Source organism: Neolamprologus brichardi, chromosome 14, assembly GCF_056152115.1.
Source record: "Neolamprologus brichardi isolate AB-2024 chromosome 14, ASM5615211v1, whole genome shotgun sequence".
Classification (NCBI taxonomy): domain Eukaryota; kingdom Metazoa; phylum Chordata; class Actinopteri; order Cichliformes; family Cichlidae; genus Neolamprologus; species Neolamprologus brichardi.
Window position 1 is genome coordinate 10,476,011 of NC_142117.1, and position 21,435 is coordinate 10,497,445.

The 21,435-nt window shown below is 42.7% G+C and overlaps 1 protein-coding gene across 1 annotated transcript; it reads left to right on the plus strand.

Annotated features, from left to right (window-relative positions):
• The first annotated feature begins 2,593 nt into the window (after positions 1-2,593).
• Positions 2,594-21,351, plus strand: cep164 (centrosomal protein 164). The gene is made up of 29 exons (XM_087850810.1): positions 2,594-2,767; positions 3,153-3,236; positions 3,470-3,581; positions 4,323-4,533; positions 5,597-5,761; positions 5,856-5,966; positions 6,040-6,120; positions 6,286-6,390; positions 8,950-9,828; positions 10,385-10,438; positions 10,887-11,017; positions 11,266-11,799; positions 11,996-12,127; positions 12,219-12,414; positions 14,390-14,467; positions 14,612-14,734; positions 15,605-15,748; positions 15,875-15,958; positions 16,035-16,103; positions 16,187-16,446; positions 16,636-16,812; positions 17,331-17,487; positions 17,576-17,683; positions 17,996-18,098; positions 18,763-19,155; positions 19,253-19,325; positions 19,426-19,545; positions 19,693-20,879; positions 21,009-21,351. Exons 2-28 carry the CDS (start codon positions 3,158-3,160, stop codon positions 19,787-19,789), a joined length of 4,776 nt encoding a protein of 1,591 aa, XP_087706936.1. The 5' UTR covers positions 2,594-2,767; positions 3,153-3,157; the 3' UTR covers positions 19,790-20,879; positions 21,009-21,351.
• Positions 21,352-21,435: the final 84 nt, after the last annotated feature.

Here is a 21,435-nt window from a genome sequence, read left to right on the forward strand (position 1 = left end):
CTGAGAAGTGCAGCCATGGTGATATACAGTTGATAACTCTTATTTAACTGTAAGTCTCTACACACACAGACTCTTTCGCTTGACAAATGCTCACGTAATCAGAGAATAACGAGGACACACCAGGGCATCTCCCATGCCAGCCGTTCTGATAGGGAACATTATCTCCCCTGTTTATGAGGCACTGCAGTCGTTTGCTGTTCTGAGGATTGCTCATAGATAATTAGTACACAATTAGGACCTTTCAGCAGAAAAGGAACATGTGGCTCTTTAAATTCATGGAAAAGTGAAAGCAAAGAGTTTGGTGATGATCTGGACGTCTCGACTTTTACTGGCTCCGCTTACCTGGTGAACATGCACTCGACCTTCATTGCTTTTTTATTTCATTTTTTTCAATACCTACATGGCATCGCAGCCTCGCATAAGAAGTGCACATGTGCGTGGGTGTTGAGGTGATCATGGAAGTTTCAAGGCCAGTTTGTGGTCCTCTAGCTGCCATTGCCCCAAGATATGGAGGTTATTCACCCTGACGCTAGAAGCAAACCACCCACACCAAAGACAAAGCAAACAAACGCTGGGGAAGAAAAGCCATTTCCCCTGAACCCGGGCATTTTTTCTCAATACTCTGGGAGTTTGTTGCGTAATATGTATTGCTGAACACATGTCATTAGAGAGGTGACCGTGTTTTTCTTACTAATGTGATGCGTGGCTTAAGAGCAAAATGACTGAAGCCATAAACTCAAAAGAGCGAAGAAGAATAGGGAGTATTTGGAAACTTGAGAGATAATTGGCACCGTGTTGAGCCAAAGATTTAGAATAATTTAGTCCTTTCAGTGTATTAATACAGCTGCTGTTTATCAGAAAGGGGTCTGGACATTGCTGTGTGCTCTCCCTCCTCTGCCCTCTTGTGGTTAAGACTCTAGGTCATTATGCTAGGATATTTCTGAAGATTACAATCCTATAATCCTCTGTGCAAATGTTACTTGGTAACAGTGTAAAAAATAAATAAATATTGCGGGAGCTACTTTATTGTAAACAGCAGTCAACAAAGGGCTGAATGGGATAGGTGTCAAGCATCTGATATCACATCCTGGCTCTGGATCTGTAAAAAAGCTTCATTTGGCAACGCCTCTTTGATGGAGTGAGTGAGAAGCTCAGAGGACAAAAAGTGCCATTTGACACAACCACAGGATCCTCACACTTAACTCCCCCTACAATAACGCCTGCAAACCACATCGCCTTGCCCTGCTGTAAAAATAAACTGGCTCCCATTAAAGCAGTTTTAGCACATGTTTGACAATGAGCAGCTCTTTGAATCAGTTGTCACAATGAAGTGCTAAAAGGTTGGGAGTTTCTTTCTTGCCACCTGATTTCTTTTTTGGGGGGATTGTCTTTGTTTTGTGACATTAATGTTAACGATGGAGCTCTGTTCATTAGCAGGGGGAGGGTAGTTTTATTATTTCCATGTAATTTCCAAAACAGAGAAAGGGTTTCACATCCAGTGTGTGAGAGCCAACAACAGATCCAACTGCTGCCTTGTGACCTTCGACCTAAAAAGGGACATGTTAAAAAAGGGAACTTGGGGATTTAGAATAGATTTTTAAACTTCACCACAGATATGGTAGAAAATCTATTTTACATAAAGATCTTTCTCTTCAAAGGTAATATCACATAACTGGATAACATAGCTATTTCAGTCCTAGTTTACTCCTACAATACACAAGAGGAATGAGCGAGAGGAGGATGGATGTGGTAGTCATCCCGGTGTAAGAATTACTAATAAAATGTAGAGCTAGGAAGTTTCAGCTTGGAGCCCCTTTAAAGGTTTGTTCCCTCCAACACACACCTACACCCCAAACCCTTGGAAAATAAAGTAAGGGCAGGTTGAAGCTGTACAACTATTGGTGCTTTCAGGTGCACTGCAAAATATTGTACACATGGAAACATACATAGTACAGAATCTGCTTCTTCGTCTTCTTCTTCTTTTGGCTGGTCCCTTTAGTGGTCACCACAGTGGTTCATCTGCCTCTTTCTCAGTCTATCCCTCCATTCTCCCTTTTTGTATCAATCCTCTCTCTGTGTCCTCTTTATCTACACCCGTCAATCATCTCTGTGGTCTTCCTCTTTTTCCTCTGCCTGAAAACTCTAATAAATCCACTGTCATTCCTCTGCACATATCAAAACCTTCATAGCTTTGGTTCTGTAACTGTTTTTCCAAAATGCTCAACCTGAGCCGTCCCTCTGATATATTTCTGGTCTGATCCATTATGGTCAGTGAGTATCCTCAACTCTATCACCTATAGCTCGGCTTCGTGTGTTTTTGCCAGTACCAGTCTCCAAGAGATACATCATAGCAAGTCTCAAAACCATTTTGGGAACCATACCGTTCATATTAACGTTGTCGTATCATATGAACAGATTTTATCCATATATTTCAGACATTTTATTTTTATTTTGAGTCTATATGCGTAAATTAAAATAAATGACAGTATACTCACCGTTAACACCTCTGTTAAAGTCTAATTTCACCATGTACTGTAATATACATAAACTGGATATACTGACAATTGCTGAGTTTCCGAGTACATTGAACGCCTCGAGTGGCTCAGCCAGTCAGATTCAAACGTCTCCATCGTCAACAGGAAACGAAGGAAGCGTCCTTGGAGATGTTGTTAGGAGTGTAACGTTCGCATCTTTTGTGCACAATGCCGCCGTCAAAGAACTGACAGATAAGCGTTGCTTCCACAGAGGTTAATTTAAAGTTGGGAAGGTAAACGGCTCGGCTCTAATCTGCTTTCCAACTACTTAGCTTCCTGAGCTAACGTTACGCTAACGTTGAAATTAGCTGAGATGCTAACGTTAGATTAATTAGATTTATTTCGCTCCTTCTACTCCCCGACCCTAATTGCTGTCCTCAGCAAGGATTATATGGTGATTGTATGCTGACTGTGTCTTTAGCCAAGAAGCCCTTTTCCCCATGCTAAACATTGTTAGTCAGTGTACAACAAATATGCGACAAAAGTTAGCTAATGTGTAAATTTTACCCCTTTAGCTAAACGAGAACGTAAAACCTGCCGTTTTCAAAAGAGATGTTGACGCAAACGGTGTCGCCATTGTTTTATAATATGTGCGTGAATTATGTTTTGTCTCTGCAGTAACCATGACTGCAGCTGCTTTCGTAGGAGACCAGCTGATCCTCGAAGAGGAATACGATGAGAATTATATACCCTCTGAACAAGGTACCCCAGCATCATTGAACAGCACAGTTGATGAGATTTAAACTGCACTGTGGCTTACTTGTGTTTATTCACACCTAAACACTGAACTAATATTAGTCTGGAACGTGTTGCATTCAGGTTCCATAAACAGAGCTCATGCAGTGCTTTATGGCTTAAATTCTGGAGATTTCCAAAACTATGTTACATGATGGTGTATACTTTGCATTCAGCTCTTCTTCTTTTCTTCTGATCAGAGATCCAAGAGTATGCAAGAGAGATTGGCATTGACCCTAACAATGAGCCCGAGCATCTGTGGCTGGCAAGGGAGGGCATTGTCGCCCCTTTGCCTCCTAAGTGGAAGCCTTGGTAAGTGGACCTCAAGCACCAGAGATATAAGTCCCTTTTCACGTATGCTCTGGCAAATTCAGGTGTTTTACAAAGTGTTTTCAAAGGTGTGGATTGTGGTGTAATTTCCAGCTCATTACAAGTGAGGGTCTGTTGTTGACAACTGAAGGCCAAAGTGTGTAGCAGCCATCTCTTACCAAATTCTCCAGGGAGACGTCAGAGCTATTGACAAAATAATGCCTCTAACCCAGCAACACATGGCTTACAAAGCAGTTATTATTACTTGTAGATAGATGATAGATTAACGTAATAGATTAACATAGCCATCCTTCTAATTTTTGGCTCATGTGTTTTGTATAATTTAGCTTCATTATGATGTCTTCAATGAGTGGTGTTAACTGTAAGAATGGATTCTATGGTTTTTAACTGAATGTATTAACTAAACATAAATAATTATTAAGACAGTTATAGCATAATAATCATTTGTAATGCTTAATGGACATAAAAATGTAGGCGGTGGGGTTATATGATCCATCCATCACCACCAGCTTGTCCTCCTACAACAGGTTTGCTTTAGTTGTCCACACTGGTTCATCCCTTCAGTTTTGTAAGATCGGTGTTAATGGTGTTGTTGCACAAGACCATTTTAAATCATTTCAAGAATGTCTGATGCCTTCAAAGTAAAATTATAAAGAAATGTGGGGTGACTCAAGACTGAACAGAACAGTGAATGACTCCCGTTTCCTTTCTCCTTACCCACAGCCAGGACGTGACAGGGGACATCTACTACTTCAACTTCTCCACGGGTCAGTCCACCTGGGATCACCCCTGTGACGAGCACTACCGACGCCTGGTGGCCCAGGAGCGTGAGCGAGCTCAGCTCACAGCCACAGCTGGGGGCGCAGGAGCCAAGAAAGACAAGAAAAAGAAGAAAGAAAAGAAGAAGAAGAAGGAACCACTTAAAACTCCTGGGGTGAGTGGTTTTATTGATTTATTTTCTTCCTTCTTGTTTTAGACAAAACGTTTATGTTTACTTATCGAGCAACATGGCATCAGAGTATAATGGACTGCAAATAAGATGTGTATAGATTGATTAAGTGGTTATAGGGACAAACATGTATGTATATGTGTGTGTGTGTTCGTATTTTCACTACTAAAACTGTAGCCGAACAACAAACTACTGTTTGTTACTGGGTTAGTGGAAGGTTTTCTGAGCTCATAAGGGTTAGCCTGTTGATTCTTAAAGTTTGAAATTCACAACTCCAACCTCCATCCTTCCAGCTTCTTTCACTTAACCATGCTGGAGCCAATCCCTTCTGCTATAGGGCAAGAGGTGGGCTACACCCTGAACAGGTTGCCAGTTTGTCACAGGGCTGACAAAGAGTGACAGACAACCATTCATGCTCACATTCACACCTGTGGGCAGCTTAGAATCATCAACTAAACTAACCTACAGACAAAGGCCCCGGCCAGATGGTTGACTTGAACCCAACACCTTCCTGCTGTGAGATTAACCACTGCTCCACCGTCGTGTTGTCAGTGTTGTTGTTGTTGTTTGTTTTTTTTTCAATTAGCCGTTAAAAATGCTCAGATTTAGCCCGCCAAGGTCCTTTTATGCACACTTTGCAAAATCAGTTTCTAACATTGTGGACACTTTATCAATGTTTTTATATCGTGTTATGCTGCCTCAGTGTCTTCTGCATCTGCTTTTGCATAATCCCCACTGACTCCGTGTTGTAATCGGGGCTCTCTTGGGGTCCGGGCCATCTGCTGCAGAACTCTGTGTTCTCCCTGTGACTGAGAGAGTTCTTTATGTCACAGGCTGGAATTTTGGACTGCTGCAGAATGAGTTGTGGAAATGTCTAATTAGTGGTATTACGTTATTAAAATATAAACATCTAAAGAGCCCAAATACATTTTCTTTCTACTGCAATATTAAAACTAGACTTCCATGTCAGAGAACACGATGCATTCCTAAAAAAGGATTTGTTGAAAAGCGAGAGCTCACATCACCGACTGCGTCTCTTCTCCTATAGGCCCTCAGTTCGTCTCTGGGACCTCTGCAATCTTCGCTTACCAGCCTGGCTCCCCTGCGAGGTCTAGATGCCCCCAGCCAAAGCGCTCTCCCTGGATCTGCCCCTGCTCTGCGGGGGTCTCTCGGCAGCTCCGGGGGGTTGGAACCCCTCAAGAAACCCCTACAGGTAAAAGAACCATCATGCTACGTTATGGATGAAATGGCGTGCTTCTCGCTTTTTATCCCATCTGAATCTCTTACTTCCATTCATTCTTTTTCAGGCTCCTCGAACCAGTGGAGCAACCAGAATACTCGGCAGCCGACAGGAAGAGAGAGTGTCATTTACTTTTCCCGATTTTGACAGTGATGATGACAAAATCTCAGAAAACGAGGTTGGTTTAGCTTCCTGTAGCTCCCAGGAAATACACTTCACGTCCTTCTGTAACCAGCGACTGTTCTTTCCAGCCAAGTCCTCATGATTCAGACAGACTATTGAAGAATCTCCACCTGGATCTGGATGCCCTCGGAGGAAGCCTAAAGTATGAGGTAGACAGGATTACTAGCTTTTTACTACTCTGATTCATAATTTAGGCACAAATAACTGCATTGACCATTATGCACCTTCTCATTTATAGAAAGTATAATTATGTTTCCTAATTAATGGTTTATCAGTGTCAGTGTTAAAGTTTCCTGTGTAAATGTTTACTGCAGGAAAGTGATGCCACTTGCGCAGCACCAGCTGAGGAGAGGACGGAGCCCGAGTTGCAGGATTTGGGCCTGTCTGGTGACCACAGCCCTGAACCGCAGTCACAACAAGTAAAAACACACAACAGAGTCCACGCATCATTTCTCTCTTTCTCGCTGTCAACAAGTAAAACCTCTCTGCCACTTCTGCCCCCTTTACCTGTGTTTGTGTGTGTGTGTGTGTGTCTTTGAACGGCTGTGGTGTGTTGTTTAATGTGCGGCACATTTGAGGTATTATAATGATTGTTGTGTTTCAGAATATGTTTGTGAAGAATGGGGGTCTTGGGTACCTTTCCTCTGGTAAAACTGCAGTGTGAGAGATTTAGAAAATACACAAACACTGCTTTATTTTCAGTGCCTGTTTAACTAGAAGTGTTATTAATGGGTATTGGTGCTATATTATTATAAGTGTTTTTATGATTACAAAAAGGGACTTTTCTTGTTGTCTCGTCTAACTGTGGTCTCTAAACCATATATTTCTGCTTCTCTTGTGTCTCTTTGACCTTTGAACCTTTCACCTTTGCACTGTGACCCATGTGTGTCCCTGCAGCTGCTGTGCTGCTGGGATCTGTCCTACGGGCACGGCTGTTACTGTGTCTTCCTCTTTGTCCTTCTGTCCTCCTACTGCCACTGTTACTGCTTTGCTCTCTAAACAGCAAGAGCATGGGCCATCGCCATCAAAACTCATTCATGAATTTATTTATTTAAGTATATCATTCACAGTATAATTCCTTACCATCACCACTGAACAGTTGTATTTATATCATGTCATTTAATAAGTCATATAAATTGTTTTTTTTCTGAAATGTATATATAATACAAACACGGCCAGGTTTGTTAATCAGGGCAAATTAAATTTTAAAAAAGTGTTGAGGGATAAAATGCAATTTACTTACTAATGATGCACAAATTTGTGACACACTTTATTTCTATATTGAAAAACACAATCACCAAAAGCAGCACTGTTGGCTTTCAAAGTTGAGAACGCGGGCGCATCTTTGTTCTTGAAGTCTGACAGACCTAATATGTGTGTAGTTTTTATGCCCTAAGCAAATGTGGAAGAGTAGACCAAGGAGAGGGTACAGAAGGGTCCATAAGTTTTTGGACAGTGACAGATACTTTGTAGCCTCTCCCTAAGGATTGTGCAACAGTTTCTTTTTTATGGCTTTATTGGATAGGTAAAGTGAAGACTGACAGGAGAGCGGAGGGCCACGTTTCGGACTTGAACCCAGGCCGCCGGCTCTCAGCCGTACAGCATATGGTCGCCTGCTAATCCGACTGAGCTAAACGAATATTCTGTAAAATGTTCGGCTAGCAAAAGTAGTCTAGTAGAACAGTGATGTGCTCTGTGGTTCTGAAAAAAATACAAAATTTGAGGATTTCATTTAAGATTTGATGAAAGATTTTTTTGATGCAAGTTATGCTTATGTGAAAAAACAAGTTTATAAAGCCACGCTTGGCTTCATGAAGTCAGACTCCTTCTAGTTTAGCTGGATGTTTCAGGAGGTTGAGTTTTCCTTTCAAATAAAACCAGTTTTTCCTCACATGCCAAATAAATTAACACAAGTTGAGAAAATTGTCTCATTTCTGCTATGTGCTCCGTGCTCTTGTGCAGCATTTCCCTAGCAACAACTATTGTTGCCATGTGAGGTTAAAATGGACCCAGTAATAATTACATAACCCACTGTGTTAGCCAAATGTCCAGCTGCGATGCCTCTGTCTTCATACTGGACTCGAGTTCTGAGTCTGACTGAGAAACCGAGGGACACTGTGTGCCCTTACCCTGCTCTATCATCTTTCTTGACTCTAATGGGGACAAAGTGAACATTATGTTGGATTGAGTAAGACTAAACTAGTAATTAAGTCTATTAGCTCATTAAGAAAGTGTTTGCAGAAGTCACAGGGAGCTGAAGGGTCATTTTCTCTTAGATGTCTCTATAACTAGATTTCTTTTCATGACTGGAGGAGTCGCCTCCTGCTGATTTATTTATAAGGAATGCCGGTTTAAGGCACCTTTGCTTCTTTTATATGCACCTTAGTGAATCATGCTGCATGGCTGATTTAAATGCTGAAGGGATCAATAAGGAGAAACACTGTGTAAATGCAGTTGTATCACTAGCTTCTTTACCTGTAGTGAACTTATTTAGACTTATTTTTTTCACCAAATCAAGGCTTGCACCCAAAATCATAACTTTGGTGTGTTTTTGGGGGAGAATAACAGAATTTCCTGTTGATTTCTCAGCGTAAAGGTGTACTGATTCAGTGATGAGACAAGGAAATCACAGTCATAAAACACACCTGCTCGAACTATCCCCCGTGTTTGTGCTTGTGTTTGAATGTGAGACCCAGAACAACAATGTTTGTGTCTTTTGTTTGTGCAGACATGCATGTTCTTGTTTGGTGGATTTATTTTTATGTGCTGACTGCCTAACAATGTGTCAGTTTTGCATGTAGCCATGTTTCAAGAACATCTCACCTTCACCATCTTTCACTTGATTTCTTTTGTTTTCTTTTTGGCACATTTCCTCACCTTACTTCCTCCTTCCCTTCTCTCCCTTATGTCTCTGTATGCCTGGCTTTCTGCCTCTGTTTGGGATGGATGGACCATTCTTCCCATTATCTTCCACCCAGGATTCTCTGAAGGGTCGCCACAGCCAACTCTCTCCACAGACAGGCAGTGGAAATCATGTCAGTGAGGAAGGGGCTGATGCTGTCACTCCTGATCCTGAACACTCTGCTGAGCACTCAGAAGAGGAGGTAGCAGAGGAGTTAAATGAGGCAGAGGAAGAAGAGCAGCTGGGTAGCACATTAGACAAAGATGAAAAAGGAGCAAAAGAGACAAAAGGAGATGTGGAAGGTAGACAGGAAGATGGGAAAAGCCAAGAGGAGGGGAAAGAGATAGAGGATGCTCAAAGTAAAGCGGCTGGAGAGAACAAGAAAGGGGAAGATGAAAATAATGAGCTAGAGGAAGAGTGCTGTGAAGATAAGGACGAGAACAAAGATGAAGACAGAGAGAGGAAAGAAGAGGAGCAAAACATAGAAGAAGAGGAATGTGAGGATGGTAGCAGTGAAATCGTAAAGAAGTCCTCCAAAAGTGATCAAGGTGGAGTAAGTCGGGAGGAGGACAGAACTGACAAAGAGAGGGATGAGCTTGAGAGAACTGTAAGTGACGGAGGGCACAGTGAGAGAAAGGAAGAGGAGGTCGCGACCAGTAGCAATGGAGGGCAGGAGGAGGAGAGCGATAAGGTTTTGGAGAGGTGCTCTCTAAGCCGGAGGAAACTGACAGAGAGTGATGAGGTGTTGGAAAGATGTGTACAGAGCGAAGGAGAAGACACAGAGAGGGGGGGAGTGGAGCTAGAGGATGACTCAGTTGGCCAGAGAGCATCAGACAGCAAGGAGGAGGAGGAGGAGGTTATAGAGAGGTTTAAAGAGGAAGGGGCTTATGACCAACCAGCCAGTAATGATCGGAAGATGAAAAATGTGACAAAAAATTCTTCCCTTCCTGCAGAGGTAGGGTCCAATGTTGTGCCTCTGTGTTGCCTCTCAGTCTTAGTCTTGCTTGATTTTTGCAAGCAGGTGCATGTAGTAGCTCTCAGGCTCCAACTCCACTGCCTTAGGGGCTGCTACTTGCCCTCCGACTTCCTGCCTGGAAGTCTTCATTCACACACTGAATGATAAATCGGGCAAAAGGTCAATCTATCTGAGCCCCTGAGGATTGGATTGGAGCATTTTCCCATTGACAGTGCAGACTTATTAAGCTGACCTGACCTTAGGTTGCTGGTTTGAGTTTTCTGTTCAGACAGAACTGTCATATCCCACAACCTTGCCCTTCACCTGCAGAGCGTGCTTGCTTCAGTTGCACAATGATTTTGCAGTGTGCCTGCCTGCAGTCTGGCCTTGGTTGTGTTTGCATGTAGGCTGTAGCTTGGAATCACCCTTAGTGTCTTTCTGTGGCTTTGGTAGAGACAGCATGCTTGGATGTCCAGTGCTGCTTGTGGGCAGTTCAGTTGTTTAGACATAGGTTATCAGCGAGAACGTTACATGATCACTGTCTGTACTATTGCAGAATTCTGAAGCCAGTAAGAACATTGAGGAGGCGTCGTCCTCCATAGATAACAAGGTATGCACCATAACTCATTTACCATTCAACCTACTGTGCCAGCCTATGACTCAAAAAGCCAAAACAAACCCCCCCAAAATCCCCCAAGACTAAATATGGCACGGTCCTAAAAAGCCGACTCATTTCATCTTAAAAGCCTCTTAAAAGCCTTTACGAGGTGTTACATTTTATTTATTTTAATAACAGGCTATATGGGGACAATGACACTTTTTTTTCTTGTGGTGTTCCACTGATAGGCAGGCTTGGACAAGTTATAATGGTCTAAAGGGTTCAGAAAATAAATCTCTTTTTCTGGGTTAGAATTTCAAAATCCAAAAAGCTTCCCTTTCATTTAACTGCATAAATCTCTTTTTATTCTTCCAGTGTAAAAAAAAAAAAAAAAAAGCAAAAATTTGCAGCTGCGACACATCTGATAAATGATTTTTAGATTTCAAACTCTGTCTTTCAGCTGTCGCAGAAGGCTCTGGACATCAACGATCTGTCTGATGCTGTCAGTCCGCTGGAAAAAACTGACACAGAGGAGAAGGAAGAGGAGAAAGGAGAAAAGTGGGAAAGGAAAGGAGGAGAGGGCAGCAAGAGGTGCCTTTGGTTTACATATTGGTCCTCAAAAATATCTGCTTTGTTGATTTTATGTGACTTTATCCTCTTAAGAAGTTGCACTTAGCACTCGGTGTATTTTGTTTTTTTAGTAAAGAAACATCCACTTTTTACCACATTTACTGTTTATAAAGAAAGCTTTAGACTTATGCCCATCTTGCCTGTTCATAGAATTATGATGAACAAATACAACACCTTTTAACTCTTTTGCTCTCATTCTTTTATTTTAGCCATGTGCTGGCCAAAGACAGAGACACATCCACAGTGCATAAAGTTGACCGGCTTGTCCTTCACCAGTCCAGCCTTTCACCGTCACCCTCCATCTCCTCGCATTCAGACCAGGCTGTCACCCCCAGGCAAACGGCTCAGGGCCTCGGCGTACCTCTGGGATTTGAGAGGCCTGAAACTTCCAGGGGCCGACAGGCACGGTTTTCGAGCATCCAAGCTGATGGTGTTAAACGCTCCTTAAAAAAACAAGAGAGGGCTATGGAAGAAGAGTCGAGAGGAAAAAGCCGGAAAGACGGGGAGAAGAAAGAGAGTGAGAAAGAAGAGGAGAGAAAGAGGCTAGAGAGAGAGGAGAGGAGTAAGAAGGAAAGAGAGGAGATGGAGAGGGAAAGGAGGAAAGTTGACCGAGAGATAGAGGAGGAGAAGGAGCACATAGCTAAGGAAAAAGAACAGAGGATTCGTCTCCTCGGGGAAGAGCTGAAAAGAGAAGAGGAGGAGGAGGAGGAGAAACTGAGGGGGGAGACTGAGGAAAGACTGAGGTTGGTAGGAGGTCAAACTCAAAGACAGCACCTTTAAATTTGTTTTTGTATTGCATTGTTTACTTCCTGCTCTTTATTGTTATTATTTCATGAGGTGTGAATCCGCGAATTGATGGAGCTCCTTTGCTTCCAAAGGTTTTTTTTTTGTTGTAACTACATACACAAATGCTTCTGAATTTACATGCGTCTCCCTCAGGGCTTTACGGCAGCACCTCCTGTCTAGAAGGAGAGAGGAGGAGACCAGGCTGAACGAGGAGTCTGACAGAACGTTGGAGGAGCTCAGAGAGTCTACGAAGAGGGAGAGGGAGCAGCAGCAACACAAACTCAGGTCAACGCTTAACACACATCAGCACAGTCGCCCCTAAAGAAGTGAAAAAACACAATCCCCGTATTAACATTAACATCTGCGTCGTGTGCAGGGAAGAGAGTGAAGTCCTGTTAAAGGAGGTACGTGTCACTCTAGAGGAAGAGCAAACTGCAGCGCGGGAAAGACTGGAGGCCCAGAAGACACGGGACATCGAGCGACTGAAGGCGGAGTTAGAAGAAGAGCTGGAGACGGAGAAGAAGAGGCTCCAGAGAGAGAGGGAGGAGAAACTGGACTCTCTGAAACAGGAGGTAACTGTTGATGATTATCCTCAGACAGCTTGTCTTTATAGGGATATTTAGGTCAGATGAATCACAGTGTTCACTGGCCTAAAGAGGAGGGGGACCATCCAACTTATTACTAGCACTCAGTTCAAAATCCTGCATCTGTGATGGAATGGAAATGGCAGGTTTTAGAGCACCACATGCTCCAGATTCAGGGAAGGCCTTTCATATTTCAGCAAGACAATGCTAAACCGCATATTGCATCTGTTACTGCAGCATGGCTTCATGCTGCAGTAACAATGCTAACCTTTCACCATCCTGAAACATTTAACATATTATGAAGCAAGTAAGAGAAAGAAGATCCTGGACTGCTGAGCAGCAATGCTCGAACCTTTAGAATAAAATGTTAAGTGACATGTAACACATGAGGTGAGAGTTTTCTTACTGTGGGGGCTATATTTTGATAGCTGCTTTAATAATTATTGAGGCCACATCCTGTATGTAGTTATGAGAAGGTATCCCTTTAATAGAATCCTATTAAACTAACTGTGTAACTGTGTGTCATATACCCGTCTGAAATAAAGTACACATTTGCTTTTATATTGTGATTAATCTTGTCTCCATGTGGGGGATAATTTATTATAGGTGAGAGAACTCAAACCCGGAGCTGTGACACAGGTGACAGGGGCGGATCTAGAGGGGTGGCATGGGGTCGCATGTGCCACCCTAAAATGATCTCTTACCACCTCTAGTGCCACCCTAGTTTTTCATATGACGGTGTTGTTTATTAAGATAAGATAGCATTAACACTTTGAAGGTGGAATGAAGGTGACTGTTCTTAACACTGTGTGCGCTGCACCTCCGAATTGCAGGACCGGCATGTGATTAAGCTGACATAGCAACAAGCTGGAGCCACGCTGAGTCTCTATTTCAGCCTGTGTTGAAAGTTTGGACTTCAAAGTATACATCAGTTTTTAAATTTTAATGACAGGCCACTAAATCCAGACTTCTGATTAAAAAACTATATTTTTATATGTATTTATTTATTATACAGGCTATACAGTACATAAAGTCAAAATTCCCGTGTTATGTAACTGAAAAGTTTAATTATGTGAGCTACAGAAAATAATTAAGTTATAGACTATATTTATATGAAACATGTGTATACTTACTGCATTTAAATCATTTTAACCGTATGTAACACCTTCATATGTGTTTCAAAAAAGGCTTAGATTTTGCCATCCCATTTGATTTCCATGCCACCCTGATGCCACCCTACGAAACTTTCTCTAGATCCGCCCCTGATAGGTGAAAGTTTTTTTTCCTATCTTGATTTATTAAGGTTGTTATTGCGATTTATAGAAAAGTGGTCATACACGTTCTGAAGGAAGCAAATGTATTGTAGCTGCTTTCATGGGAGAAATCAAGATTAAAGTTGGGTTCAGTAAATAGTCAAATATTGTCCTTGTTATGAAGCAATCTGGACTGAAAAACAAACCACTGACTCACACTAGATGCTGGCAGGTTAAACCTGGATGTTTGTTGTCTTGTGTAGCGAGAGGACTCCAGAAGTCAGTTTTGCTGTGACCTAGTCCTTGTAACTCCATTTCTAGTTAGACTTGTCACTCAGGGCAAGAATTCTTGATCACAGTGGTACTAACATTCAATTCAATTCAATTCAATTTTATTTATATAGCGCCAAATCACAACAAATGTCGCCTCAACATACCAACATATTTTATGTTCTTGAACTAAAGTCCTAAAGTGTCTGCGTCACCATACAGTTGTAGCTTTGTTTTTTAGTTTTTGTAAAGACAGACATTGCCAGGATCTAAATGGTCTCAGTTTAAACTGCCAAATGATCTTTGTGGCCAGTGGTAGTGTGATATACTAATGTAAACATTAAAACCAACCGATCCATGGGTTTGCTTTGATAGTACACAAACACAACAAACACGGATTAATGATCTGTCTGTGTTTGCACTTTTTTGTGTGTATAAAGGTCAGAAGCACAGAGAGGAGGAGGGAGCTGATGATGAGTCCGCGGCCTGAGCTGCAACTGGCCGAGTACCACCGCGAGGTTAGAGGACACATTTTTATACAGCATTGAATCATCATCTCTGTGAATATGAGCTTAAAGGGCGTGAAGCACTAGTAGCATTAGAATGGGTCATAACTTCTTTTTAAAAAAATTTCCTTCTCCCTTTTCTGCACCGCTGCCCAGCTGACCGATGTGCTCCAGGAAGTGCGAGAGGAAGTGCAGCGGGATCACGAGAGGAAGCTGGAGCAGCTGAGGAACGACCACAGGAGAGAGATGAACAGCATAAGAGAGAAATATCTAGACGAGGTCAGGGGGCGTTTCAGATTTAGTTGTACCGTAGATTCTTATAAACATATAGTCCAACTTTCAAGCAAGAAATGATCTTCAGACTAGAGCCTGGCTGATATTTTTAAGACTGATACCGATTAAAAAAAGTGTTTTTCAGCCGATATTCACCAAACATAACCAGATTTTCACATATCGTTATTTATAAGTGCTTAATAAGATAGTGAATGATTTGTTTATGCTCGACCCGACTCTGCTCCTAACATCTGTTTCCAACCAAGCTTTTTGCCAAAAAGAAAGTTGCAGAGTGCCCTCTGGTGGACAAAGTATGCAACATCAATATTCATAACATGGTTGAAGGATGTTTCTCCTTTCTTTGTACATAAATGTCATAAATGATATTTTTGATATGTCAGCAAATAGCTAATCAGTCTGATTGACATATCAGCATTTCAGAGTGCTCTAAAGAGGCAGTTTATTTCTACTCATGGCTCCAAATGATATTAGTAAGTGCAGATTTCCCTAATCTGGCCAGCTCAGGCATAGAAGACTGACTCACCTGCTGTTTCCATCTGTTTAAGAGGAGTCGGTCAGATTCAGTCAGGGAGAACTTTAAGAGGAGCTAAATAACTTACTCTAGGAGAGGCTGTGAAAAAAAACAATCTGGAAATGCGTATAACAGATCTGAATCTAGGAAAAGAGAGACTGAGCTGTTAAAACAACACTACACATGCTTTGGACTTTAAAGTAAAGGATAGCTTTTCTTACACGGTGTCACGTTTGTGTTTAATTTTAAACAGTGGACTAGTATTACAAGCTTTTGCTGCAAGGCTTTTTTTTATAAACAAGCAGGATACTTATATCAGTCACGTCATCGTGTCTGTGTCCTAGGAGACGGCTCAGAGGGAGCGCTTGCTGTCCACTCTGCAGGAGGACAGAGAGCGATTGCAGGCCTCACATGCTGTCCAGCTGGAGAAGCTCCGCTTACAGCTGGATGCACAGATACAAAAGACTGAGCTGGCACACTCACGCAAGGTAAGTCAGGACAGACACACAAATGCTAACTCTGAGGTGGAGTTTATATAATATTTGCTAAGCTGTGCCAAGGAAGGGTAAAGGTTAACCTTTTCTAAAATTAAGTCATCTTATCTCTTTGTGTAGCAGTCAGAGCTGCAGGATTTGGGGGATCAGCTGGAGCTGAGAGCCAAAGAGCTGAAGAGCCAGGAGGCCATGCTGCAGACCAAGGTCTGTTTTAAACAATATGTGCTCTGTTAACAGGTATCTGAACCACATGGACTAATCAATTTCTGTCTCCTATCAGGCAGCAGATCTGAAGAGGAGGAGGAAGCTGCTTGGAGAAGAGGAGCAGGAAGTGGACCGACAAATAGAGGTGTGAAGCCATGCTCTCTCCTAATGAACAGATTTTATTCACTTGCTTTGCGATCTGCCAACTTTCCTTTTTTCCTCCATCAGGCCTTACCTCAGCTGATCCAGGAAAGAGACCTGCTGAGAGAGGAGCTGGAGAGGATGAGAAAAGAGAAAGCCCAAGCCAGAGAACTCATCAACAGAGCCAGGGAGGAGAGGAGTGAGGCCAAGGAGAAGGAGGAGAGGCTCAGGGAGGAGTTGGACCGAGCCAGGGAAGAGAGCAGGAGAGCCAGGGAGGACAAGGAGCACCTGGAGTCCAAGGTGGCATTGCTGCAGGAAAGATGTGACCGCCTCAGCCACAGAGTCAGGTAGAGGCTTCCTACACTAATAGCTTTCAAAATAAAAGCTCTGATTAGTACTCATAGATTTGCCTCAGTATTAAATGACAGAATGACTGTCGCCTTGCATATGTAGAATTGTCTTGTTTTGTATTTGTTTAGCTTTTAAAACGGCTTTAAATATGTTTCCATGTGAAAAGTCTGCTGTTGTTTTCTCAGTGAGCTGGAACGAGGTGAAGGGGCGAGCACGTCCCCGGAACAAGAGCAGGACAGAAAGAAGAAGGCAGAGAAGGCGACGACGGCCTCCACTGACAGAGGAGACACATCACTACACGTAGATGACCTGGAGGAGCCGCCTCTTTCCCCTGTACCTGACAGCAACAGCAGCATGGATGAGTAAGGGGAGCACACACACAGTACCGATCACAGAATAAACAGTTATAAATTCTTCAAGATTAGGGTTTTTTTATGGTTTGGTACTTTCCAGCATTTTGTTCTTATCATTTTGTCAATCTAAAAAAATAGCAGAATCCTAAAAATTGAAAAACCTTTGAGGTAGAATACTCCTAATAAGATGACAGATGCTGTGAAAGCAGAGCTCCTCCCAGATCTGACTTACAGATTTGTTTTTTTTTTTCATTGTTACCACTCTTATGCACTTGTTGTTTATGTCATCAGTACTAAATCAGCTAAAACTGACTACTGTAACAACCCCCTCTGCTACTTAACTAATAAGACTAATACCAGAAGTTTAAGTGACTTGATGTTGTACTGATTAAAACTCTTCCTTTCATTGTTTTGAAGCGTGCATGCTTCTAGTTCTAATGTTTGTATGATAGAAATATCAAAACATTCGAGTTTTTGGTGCGTGTCTACCTTCAACACTTCCCATCCCCACACCTCTACGTGTCCAGATTCCGGCGGTACATCTCCTCACATGGCGCTTCCATCCAGAAGACCAAACTCTTCCTGGAGAGAGAGAGCAGCCGGCTGATGGAGAGGCAGGCGGCCCTGCAGGCCCACCCCGCTCAGGGAAGAGCGACCGAAGAGACGATGAGAAACCTTGAGCAGGTAAGGGGGAGCCTCACGTGTTAAACCTCAATCTGATTTTTTTTAAAAATTTTTTTAACAAGATGGGAATTTCCCCTCCCTTTGTCAGGAGGCCAACAGTGTGGCGGAGCTGGAGCGGACGGTTCAGAGAGGAAACAGTCTCCTGCGGAGGAAAGAGGAGCAGCTTCTGCAGCTAGAGAACTCTATAGCCAAAGAGGTCAGGAGGTCATCAGCATGTATTTGTGCTCTTCTGTGAGCTTATTTAAAGTCACACTTAGAATGAGTTTGTGTAATCAGTGTAGAAGGTTATATTGACCAAGTAAAATTGATGAAAAGCTATAAAAATAAGCAGAACATTTAGCTGCATGGTACATTTCTGCCACTCAACACACTTTATATGCAAGGATGAAATGTGTCTCAGTGGATTGGAAATATAACCTGGATTGGATTTAAGGTGTAGCAGAAGGGAATTCATACTTTTAATGGAATGTCGTGATGACTGTAACGCCCTGGTGCTTTTTCCACGTAGCCGCTGTTTGAGGATTTGTCTCGGCTCGCCGGAGGAAGGAAGGTAACCTTTGATGTGAGTGAGTCAGACTTCAGCAGCACCGTGGAACCGCCATATGGGGCAGGTAATGCATGCTCGCCAGCACGCTCCCCAGACAATGAACAGGATTTTCAAATTTCAGTCTAAATCCAACATGTGGGCTCTGCCTGATCACCGCTTGGGGTTCAGCATTCGCCTTTAACAGTGAGTGTTCAGACTGAGTGTCAGCGCTCCTGGAATATGTGTCAGTGTTACACAGCCTCAATAAAGTCAAAGTTATCAACAACGCACCCTGCAAAGGTGTAAAAAGACAGATTTTGTCAATGCGCTTTATTTTTCTTGCTTCTGGTTTGGGCATCTGACTGGGATTCCTCCTGGACTCCTACAGCTGTACTTTAGCTGCTGCCCCCACAAACAAGCCCTTGCTAAGCAAAAGAAGATGGATGGAAGTAACATGTTCCCCTGTAGCTATGGGCTGAGAGTAAAGCCCCTTTCAAAGTATACTGAATTAGCAGATCTAAGGTAACCTATACCATACTTTGATTTATGATTGGGGACTATTAGTGGCCCTTTGATTTGTGTCAGAGCCAATGTTTCTGTATATAAACTTCACAAATCAGCTGTTAATAGACAATCATTTTGGCTCTAGTGCGTCCCCAGAGAGCCGTTCCTAACAGTTTGAAGAACTCACCTGTTGTATTTTCTCTTACCTCTGCTAATCTACACTCTCCTCCTCCCTCTCTCTTCAGGTTATATTCCCACCGTTCCAGCCAAAGTCCAGGAATTAGCAGAGTCACTGCAGCAGATCTCAGGCCAGCTCAACACAGTCCTGGGTGCCTTGGGTTCGCTGACCCAGCAGCAGAGCACCACACCTTACGCAGCTTTCCCTCCACCTCTGTCTCATCCTCACTCCACTCTAGCTCCTACCTCCTCCTCATCAGCTCCTATCAGTGCTCAGACGTACAACCTGGGAACCAGCTCCTTAGCCCCGCCTCCTCCTCTGGAGAGGCCCTCAGAGCCACCGTGGAGCTGGCCGACTCAGAGCCGCTCTGCAGCCTCCCCACTCTTCAGCACGCCCATCAGCAGTGAGCTGAGGGCATCCAGGGACACCCTCAACAGCCGCTGGAGCCAGATATTCCCTGGTATGTTGTTGGATTAGTGGTGCACCAACAACAGCACTCGTTGGGGGAAATAAACAAAACAAAGTTGTACAAATTGTGTCATTGTTCTCTTGTCCAGGAGCAGCTGCTGCCCCGCTTGGTTCCAGCACAACAAGACCCTCCACGGCTTACTCATCATATACTCCTCTGAAGTACTGCAACCTACAATACGCCTTTAATCAAGCCTGTGTAGCAGATTCCACACAAACGCTGTTTTAAGTGTACTTACAGTAACTCCTGTGTGTGTCTCAGTGAACACAGCCGAGGGCTTCACTCCACACCGAGATCAGCTGAGATGGACGGCCAAAGGCTGCAGGGACTGATAGACGGCAACAAGAGGTGGCTGGAAATGCGCAAGAAAGACACCAGCATGTATCCTTCCATCACTCTAACACACGGTCCATCCTCTAGTTCTCCTTGATTTCATATAACGTCCTTTTTAAAATTTTCACTTTGCAAACATCTCTAGTCTAAAGTTCACCTTGAGTTGTACCTGCCATCTTTAACTCCACCCTTCAGACCGCTGTTCACCCGCTATCAGGCTCCCTCCTCAAAGAGCGGGCTGGTCCAGCTGGGCCTGGATGACAACAATCAGATCAGAGTCTATCATTACTGACAACATGATGCACGGCCTCCCTCTACCGAGACTGTTACCGAGGACTTTGTATTACTGACTGTGACAGGTCTGCATCGTGATGTTTACATTCCTTCTTCTTCTTTTAAAATTAAATATGTCAGTTCAGAAAATTTTCAGGGATCGTTCAGCCTCCTCTGCTCTTCCCAGAGGAAGAGATCACTTTAGAGGACATGGCTGTTCATTCAGGGAGGTTACATATCTGAGAGGGCTGAGGACTTTTATCCTCCAACACTAGAAACTACTTTTTTTTTTTTTTTTTAGGCAAACAAATTCAGGGTTAGAGGTCCATGCCAGAACTTATCCACTCTGTGTTTTAAAGCTGTAGTTCACTTGCGTCGGGTTGGGTTTTCCTAACAAGTATAAGACAATCACAGAGAAGTGTCCTGTGCGATTTCTCTATTGCCGAAACCTTTCCTTCCACAACACGGCCTGATGGAGTTTAACCGTTTATGTAATGCACTTTTTAACAGAGACTGAATTTCCTGTTGTTTTTGTAAAGACAGTGAAGCCAATCCACTTTGAAAAATGTTTTTTAATATCCAGTCTCCTGGTGTTTGCATATCAGTAATAGTGAGCTGTCGACTAGTTGTGCCTTGTAACAGGGCGGCCCTTAGCGGCTGGAAACACAGTGAGGTGGACCAAGGCAAGTGTAGTGGAACAAAGTATTTATTTTCTATGCAGCTCTCCTTACAATAATTTGTCGAGCTTCTTCACAGCACAAAAAATCACCCTCTAATGACAACCGGCAGCCTTAAATATGTTCAGCTGTCACAGACTTAACCATTACTCCACTCTCAGGTAAGTTATTAAATCCCAACCTTCCACCACAGTATACAATATATCAATAAGAATAAATAAATACATAAATACATTTCACATTTACATATTAATAAATATTTCACCCTTTAATATTACACCAAACCCAATATTATAAAAACCCAGAAACCCAAGCACAAAAAGATTCACCACACTCTCTTTACCAATGGTCTCTCCCGGAACCTTTAAATGGTGTCTGGACCCCCGGGGAAACATTTGCCCAAACACCCTGAAGAGGACACAGGCAAGAAAGGTGAGTAATCATTATCTTACACTTATTTGCACCACTTTTATCCCTAGATTTCACACACACATTTACATTAGTTTTCCTTACTGGTAAACCTTAATCACTATTTCAATCACCATTCTTTTCTCCTGACAGACAACCACCACATTCCTTGATGAGGAGCAGCTGTGCAGGATCTGAAATAAGGCTACCAACTGATTTTAAAATTCCCAATAAATAGTCAATAAATATTTAAACTTCTTGTGTGCAAATGTTTTACTGTGCAAATCCATGCTTAAAGTGCACTGCTAAATAAAGTGCTTGATAAGGTGGTTTTAATAAAGTGAAAGGTGTGCTCTAAAGTGCTATACAGATAATATAATATAAATAAATGTAGTAAGGGAGTCCTCTTCCTTACATGCCTGTTACATATTTGTGTAAATAAATATTGTATTTTTCTATGAAATATTTTAATAAAACATTTTTAATGTGCGAATGATTTCCAGTGGAAAAACTTGTGGTTAAATTGTGAGCTGCTCTTTTTCCAATGCTCTAAATTGGACTCGGTAATTAAGCCAGGTTA